Source organism: Notothenia coriiceps, unplaced genomic scaffold (assembly GCF_000735185.1).
Source record: "Notothenia coriiceps isolate Sejong01 unplaced genomic scaffold, NC01 NC01_scaffold00025852, whole genome shotgun sequence".
Classification (NCBI taxonomy): domain Eukaryota; kingdom Metazoa; phylum Chordata; class Actinopteri; order Perciformes; family Nototheniidae; genus Notothenia; species Notothenia coriiceps.
The window spans coordinates 1,404-9,512 of NW_011358553.1; the positions used below are offsets into that span (position 1 = coordinate 1,404).

The following is an 8,109-nucleotide window of genomic DNA, read 5'->3' on the forward strand; positions in this document are numbered from 1 at the left end:
TAGATTAGCACTGAGGTGCTGATTGGCTCAAACTCGTCTTCATCAGAGCGCCATATTTCAACCCCCCCAATTGCTCTGTTTTTGTGTGGCTCATTCACTGAGCACTGTACTTGATCACCCAGTGAAATGGAGGCTCATCTGCCTGCATTCCTTCTGCTATCTGCTTGAGAGCAGTGCAACTGCGTATTCCAAGTGGCGCATCCAGTAGTAGGGGCTTTTAACAGCTTGCAAACCTACAGGCATCCCCTGCATAGCAGTATGAATAGCCTTAAAAAAACAATCCACTGTGTGGTAACGAAAGTCATGTATCTGAACCAAATGCCCTAAGTGAAGCCGTTAGTCTCATCTGACTGACCCAAGGGTTGGTGCTGGTGTGACAGGGAGGCTTCCAAGTGTTCAAAGCAGAGCTCAAGCTTTCAATTCATGGCTCAGTGGGGGGGAGCAGACCCATGTGAGACAGTATCAACGGCTGTAATGTTAGTTCACCTGAATGTTCAGTTTGAGGAGTGTCATTCTCTCTGGGAGCAGGAAATGGTGTCCATTCTCGGACCAGACCATTAATGTCATGTAGCGCAGCCATAGCATCTCTGTGACTGCACTCAGCCGGACTGTAGAAGGGCAGAACTGGGTGACTTTTAGTGAAGCCGTCCAAGGCCATAGACAAAATGGAACCACGTACTAACGAAAATGACACAAGGTCATCAATGTCTCTCTTTACCTTTGGCCTAATCATAAAACAAATTAGTGGGAAAAATGTGGAACACTACTCCATCATCATGTGAAATGTTGAGTTAACTTAAATAATTACTTATGGGTTGAAATCAAATTAACATTAACATTAGAACTAAAGTCAGTCAAAATTGGACTCGCACGGATCAGAATCTAAGCAATACACCATTTTCCCAGCTCTGTAAATGAAAAGGACAACGAGATTAGGTACATTACGGGAGGTACAACGGACTCTCCTTCACAGGCCCACACAATAAATTATGAGACTTCCAAATCCTAACAGACAGAGATCAGTATCACTTTGTTTTGCAAGCCAAATCCACAAAAGGGTTCTACTTGGCCCAATTGAAATACCATAAAGAGAGTATTAACCCAGCTCAAGCTAAATGTCAAATGTCTTTAATTAATGTGCAATTGTTTTGTTTTCTTCAAAAAATTCCAGTCTAGTTTCCTTCGAGTTCAGTCTAAGCTACGAATTGTTTCTCATAAACATTCTCACTGCTGCCCCAAATGTTTTAAGCCTTGGGCAGACAAGCTTTTCACACAAACACACCATCAACGTCGCCCGCTCTGGCCCCCGGAATGCATGTGACTTTGGAGGCTTCGGTCTCTAAATTTGCAAACATGCAAAGAGCAGTTAGCAGCAAAGCACATTTTCATCAAACAAAGTGTTGTTTATTCAGCGCATTTTAAGGTCGAAGGCACAATGAAGAGTGAGTGAGTCCATCACTATGAAAGAGAATTCATTCCTCCTTTCCACACATGCCATGAAGATATTTTTTACAATAAGCTATCTGAGTTCGCCAAAATCAAATCTTTGTCCTTCTTCTTCTTCTTGTTTCATTGCTGGCGTGGTATCAGAGCACTATATACTACTAGCATGATGTATCCCTCTGCCACAGGTTACCAATCACCGGTGTCCAGGAAAAAGACTCCTAATAATCGAAGAAAACCACTTTCTCTGGCAAACTCACACTGACAAAACCTTGTAGCACCAGCAACGTCATGTTTTGATGTTCCGTTTTTTTAAATAGTTTTCAGTAGTTTGCAAAAGTTCTGTGCTTTGCTTCTTTAGCAATCAGCTTGACAGTGGCTTTAATTTCTTCAATTTGTCTGCGATATCGTCTGCATAGAGTGTATGTGGTATGTGCATGGTGTTTTTCCTATTTCTGGATAAATAGATCTCTGGAAGGTAATCAGATATCTGTAAGGTGTCAGGCTCTAAAATAAGTGCTGGTTGGGTTGTCAAATAGCATCTAAAAAAAAAAAAAACTGTTCCACAACCTTCTGATGCACGGTTTGACATGCTGGGATACTTCTGAAAATGATTGAAATGGATAATCTGACCAATGTGGCAACTCCACACCAGTCTTTCTTCCCACAACTAATTATGTGTCTTTCACATGAACTACTGGAGGAAACATCCTAAACTTCTCATGGAAAGATGTCCAACATTTTCGACTTTATCCTCACTGGTTTGTAATTCAACCAAAGCAGTCTGGTCTGTTTTCAAACCTTGGCTGGTACAACTTTAAAACAAGTTCATTAAGGCTGACAAAATGTTTTCTGTTTCTATTGATTGGTGAGTTTTTAGTTGGTCAAGAGTGTTGACCAGTGTCCAGGTCAGCATGACCTACCAGTATCCTTTAGGCCTGTCACAAAGATAATGTGTCCGTCTTATCAGGGGACAAATAGCTTGGGCTGGTTGCACATTAATAGATTTCCTTTAGGCCTGTCATTATAGATAAGTGTTTGATGAGTTTGTCGGTGTCAGAAAATTAGGCAGAAGATCGGAAGCCAAAAAACAGATGGATGACATTATACAGACAGTTCAACAGAAGTCTTTCACATATTAGCACATTCTAGTTTTTAGGCTTCTTCCTCATCACCACCCTGTGAGCTGCTACAAAGACTTTATTTTAAGAGTCTTCTGCAGTTACACACTCAAATGATTCAACACTGTTTGACCGTACAATAAAAAACTAAATCGAACTACTTCTCCGAAGTGGTCATTGCCTTCCCCCACCGACCCTGTATGTTGGAGCAGATAGAGGATCTGATTTTGGCATCAGTCCATGGTATTCGTCTGTTGTGGGTCATCGTGGACAGCCCCACCAGTGCCAGGGATTGAAGCTGGTGGAGCTGTGGGAGAACTGCGAACAATGGAATGGGATTGAGCTCAGGGTTTGTTCCTGTCCTTTTTAGTTATCCATCATGCAGTTCACTGAATCCTCATCTGGCCTAGAACCCAAGTTCACACAGATAACTATTTCGCACAAAATACGGCGGCATACTGTATATCATCACTGTTGTTTGACAAACATACACCTCCAAAATGAAAGGCTACAAATGTCCAGTCAAAGCATACCCTATACTTTATGTTGCTCGACTACTTGGTCAAAACAGAGCTATTTGAACAACTATCGTAAAGATCGCCATTAAAAAAAAAAAGGATTATTCCTGAGGTATCCCCTGATTTGGTCTTTCTTTTTGAAGTAGCATGTCTTGCCATCTACTGGATGGATTGGAACAAAATGTGGCACTAAGTCAATGGAAAAAACTAAACATTTTGGGACCAAAGACGTCATGGACTGACACAGGAGTTTTAGTACCACCATTTGTGACCCGCTCTATCGAAATCAGTCGGAAGTCGCAAAGGCTCATTTCAAAATAAACGTGGATTTGCGTAAAAAAATTGTTTTTTGGGGTTCGGGTGTTTTGTTTGATTTTAAATAAACAAAGTCTTGGCTTTCAGAATTTGAAACTTTCATTTCCAAAATCACACGATAAATACATTTTTGAAGCTTGTAAAGGGAAGATGACAGCTCTCACTCGCCACTCTGCTGTTCCGCAGCGCCGCTCCCCTCCCTCCGGCTGAAATTATGAATGTAAGGCGTATAGTAATCATAGATAACACAGTTACAGTTTGTTTTCATCTGATTTCAATTAAACAAAGTCTTGGCTTTCAACTTGTTTTGGCAAATTCAGATGATAAACACAACTTTGAAGCTTGTAACGGCATAATTACAAGCGGAGAACGGACTAACTTGACGTCACAGCAGGCATAACAACAGCCGGTGTTTCTCGTGAGTGTTTTCCCTGGGAAACAAACAATACACAGAAATGCAAAAATACACAAACACGCACACACGTATACACACACACACACTCGCGAGCTTCCCCCAGACCAGTAATCCAAACGAAAATATCTTCCCTCCGTAGTGTTTTGATCATTTGCTCCGCTAATAATCAATCAGATTGATGGAATTCCAGAGAAGAGGTATACTTTGAAGGCCTTTTTCTCAAAATGATGACTCGGTGACAGTCATTATATAATGTGACATATTTTGCTTAATATTTGGAGTACAAAAATAATCCTGATATCATTAGAAAGCTAGGAGTCTCCTCTTTCCAACAGTGTAAACAACTCAAAATGTGTCTTCGGGTCAATGCGACTGATTTCAATGGAGCAGGTCACATTTGGCAACTACGAAAATTTGCTTCAATGTCCGTCGCATTTCCTTGGTTTAGTCACCTAGGGATTTAACATGCCTTGGAAACACAACATTAGTGAGGAGGGTGAGCGATCCCAATGCTAGGTGTGAGAAATTCTTAGAAATGTTGATTAAAAAAAACAAAAAAAGAATGCATTAATAAAAGACAATTAATCTAGCTGTAGATTTGTCCATGTTTGACTTTGCATGCTGCTGTACCGTATCATAAAGGGTATGAGATCGTAAACCCAATCAAGGCTGAGAGGAACAGAGTTGTTGTTTAATCATGTATTTCTAAGATGTCTAAGAAAGTACAGTCGCCCAGTCTCCATTCCACAACCTCTTCACTGTGTTAAGTCTCCTAAAGTCCAACTCTTCTGTGTGTTTTAGGTGCCTATTGGTACAGACACAGATGGCATGAACATCCTTGGTCTGGTGTTATTTGCGATGGTGTTTGGCGTGGCGCTGAGGAAGCTGGGAGAAGAGGGGGAGGAACTCATCCGTTTCTTCAATGCTTTCAACGAGGCCACCATGGTGCTGGTGTCCTGGATCATGTGGTGAGTGAAGTAGATTGCATGTGGGGTTCCAATGATATAAATAGTCATGGTACATTTGTATTGTATTGGATGGTATTTTGTGATAACACTCAACATGTAAAAGGTTTTATGAGGTAGGCACTGACTGTCTGTAACAACCTTTGGTTGTTAATGTTATTATCCAACATTCTAAAAGCATTCCTCCTCCTTTTTCTTACCTCTTGTGTCTCTCAGGTATGTCCCTTTTGGCATCATGTTCCTTGTGGGCAGTAAGATTGTGGAGATGGAAGATGTTGGTCTTCTGGTCACTAGTCTGGGAAAATATATCTTTGCTTCGATCCTGGGCCACATTATCCACGGCGGCATCGTCCTGCCCCTCATCTACTTCGGCTTCACACGCAAGAACCCCTTCAGTTTCCTGTCAGGCCTCATCACACCCTTCACCACGGCCTTCGCCACTTGCTCAAGGTACAGTATAACATCACGTCGCAGGGTCCCAGATGACCATAACTCAAACGGAAAATAAGTTCTGCTTTTTAGTAATAGAGTGGTGTATTAATGTATTAAAGTCTTGGTTCCCTCGTCTAGAAGTCAATGGTTTTTTGAACGTTTAATAGTTGTGCAGTTAGAAGCCTGAAATAACATATTTGAATAAGCTAACAGGACATTCACATTTTGTTCTACAACATAAAATACGTCAGTATTATATACCCCTCTCATTAATGTCCAAAGTTAACATTGTAATTTAGCCAAATTCAATTACGCCTCAAAATCAAAAAGTTATGTTAATATGTGGAGATAATCCTGCTAAACAAAACAAGTTAGGTATCATAAATGTGTGTTAGTCACAGAGCTGATTTTCTGCAATATACCGACATCCAATAGGTTTGTATAGCCCTTTAAGGAACCCTTGTATGGAGTGTCACATTCTTGGAACTGTATGTTATTCAATTGTAACTATTAATGGTATTGGTTTTAATTGGCTGATAAAGTTGAAATGGTTATGCTGTATCTCTATCTGTTTTTCTCATCAGTTCAGCAACTCTTCCCTCCATGATAAAGTGTATCGAGGAGAACAATGGAGTCGACAAGCGCATCAGCCGCTTCATCCTTCCCATTGGGGCCACTGTCAACATGGACGGAGCAGCCATATTCCAGTGCATCGCTGCTGTCTTCATCGCTCAGCTCAACAATTATGAGCTGAACGCTGGACAGATATTCACCATCCTGTGAGTTCAGGGAACGATAACACATTTTCTTCCTATTGCTCAGCATGAGAAGAAAACACATACCAAAATCCACATTCCATTGATTGGTTCTTACATTGAAAAGTCTGCTTTCTGTTCCATGCGTGTTATTAGTAGTAGTTCATATAATTATTTCATCATTATTCCTAGTGTGACAGCTACAGCCTCAAGTGTGGGTGCAGCAGGCATCCCAGCTGGCGGCATCATAACCATCGCCATCATCCTGGAGGCCATCGGCTTGCCTACCAACGACCTATCACTTATGCTGGCTGTTGATTGGATTGTGTAAGTAAAGCCTGCAAATAACAACTGAAATTAGTATTAAAAAACACCCAGAGCTACGTCTAATCATGTCTGTAAACAAGTTACCAACATTATGGTTAGCTTAACTAGACCAGGGTTCCTGGGAAACCTGAACAATCTGTTCTGTACTTGTACCAGCTTGCCTTGCTGGAGTAGAGAACACACAACAGCAGCATGATAAACATGGGCACGTTACTACTTAACCACCTCTGTGGAGATTCCAAGCAGGCTGAGCCCAAGCCCTCAAGAAGAACCAATTTTCATATTGGTCAGATTAGGGAATTACAAGTTAATTAATGGTAACCTGCAGTTGGTCCATTGATGAGGTGCAAACTTATCCCTGTTTGGTTGTCAATGGGAGGATTCAACACATTTATTTTTGAATGATTTGAAGGCAGTTTGATGTGGTGGCGACACGGCAGTCAACTGAGAGTCTGAGCTACACGTAGTTGTACAAACCGTTGCTATCTTCAGTGAACTCAGTGGCAGGATTCTAAGGTCTAAACCAGGGCAAATAAAGCCACGCTTGCATTGCAGATGAGACAGATGGACTTTGAATTGGAATAAACAAAAAAATCATCCTCCCACTTGGAGTGAAAATGATATATTTTGGGCTTTTTTGCTTCTGCCATAATTGCGGTCTTGTGTGTGTGCGGAATATCTCCAAAATATATCATTTTCACTCCAAGTGGGAGGATGATTTTTTTGTTTATNGGCGAGCTCCAACAAGCCGTTGTAGGACAGAGAGTGAATACACATACTATACAGAGATGCTGTATGAGAAACCAATGTGAGTTTGGAAAATTGCACAGTGTAAATCTATTCTAGTATACCTCAACAATGGAATTATGATCAGTAGAAATGGCCAAGACATGGGACCTTTAAAAAATGTATCATGATAAAAATAATCGGTACCACCAATAAGACTACCCTTATAAAGGATTCATAAAGGGTTTATAATTAGGTTATGAATTAGGTTGTAAACACTTATTTAATCATTAAACCAGTTCTAACATAGTTTTCATACATCAACACAGGCGCACTATTTGGCAAGAGGACTAAGCCTTATATTGACTACTTAGCAATAATCAACTCAGTGAGCAACAGATGCCAAGGATGCTGGCTGATGAAGAAGACGAAGTAAGCTAAGTAGCCAATATAAGACTTAGCAGTACAGATCAATTAGGGCTCACTATTTGGCAAGCAACCGGTCACAGTTGCCCTGTTTATCTCATGTCTTATAAAAGCTTATTAATGATTTATAAAGTGTTCACAACCTAATTAATAAATGAATTACAAACTATTCCTAAACCCTTTATAAGGGTAGTCTTATTGTAAAGTTGTACCAAATAATCAACACTGAGGGTGTTAAAAAGAGAAAGTACAAATAATATGAAACAACTAAAATAAATTAATATAAAATATATAGTACATGTACACATTAAATGTAATTACATGTGATTGTACCAGATATACTTAATGAAATCTAACCATAAATCTTTAGGTTAACAGAGCAGTGGTTAGCTTAAAAAAGTAATCAGTTACTGTAAATCTGAATGAATGAGTAAGAAATGTTCAACATACTAGTTTTCACAGTATCAACATACAAACTAAAACTAAAACAGTACCATTGCGTCATAATGAGCACCTCAGACGTTAGGGGACAGCGACATACATTTAGCTTCATGATGTTCCTTCAACTTTTTAAGGGTCTTTACCCAAAAATACAGTATTAAATCACAGGACTCGGCAATGGAGCAGTTGTTCCCCATGAATGTTAAATAAAAGAAGAAATAAATA

General features: G+C 40.1%; 1 protein-coding gene across 1 annotated transcript; it reads left to right on the forward strand.

Annotated features, from left to right (window-relative positions):
- The first annotated feature begins 4,617 nt into the window (after positions 1 to 4,617).
- Positions 4,618 to 6,295, forward strand: LOC104956334 (neutral amino acid transporter A). Its single transcript, XM_010783811.1, has 4 exons — positions 4,618 to 4,780; positions 4,994 to 5,227; positions 5,794 to 5,988; positions 6,157 to 6,295. Exons 1-4 carry the CDS (start codon positions 4,641 to 4,643, stop codon positions 6,293 to 6,295), a joined length of 708 nt encoding a protein of 235 aa, XP_010782113.1. The 5' UTR covers positions 4,618 to 4,640.
- Positions 6,296 to 8,109: the final 1,814 nt, after the last annotated feature.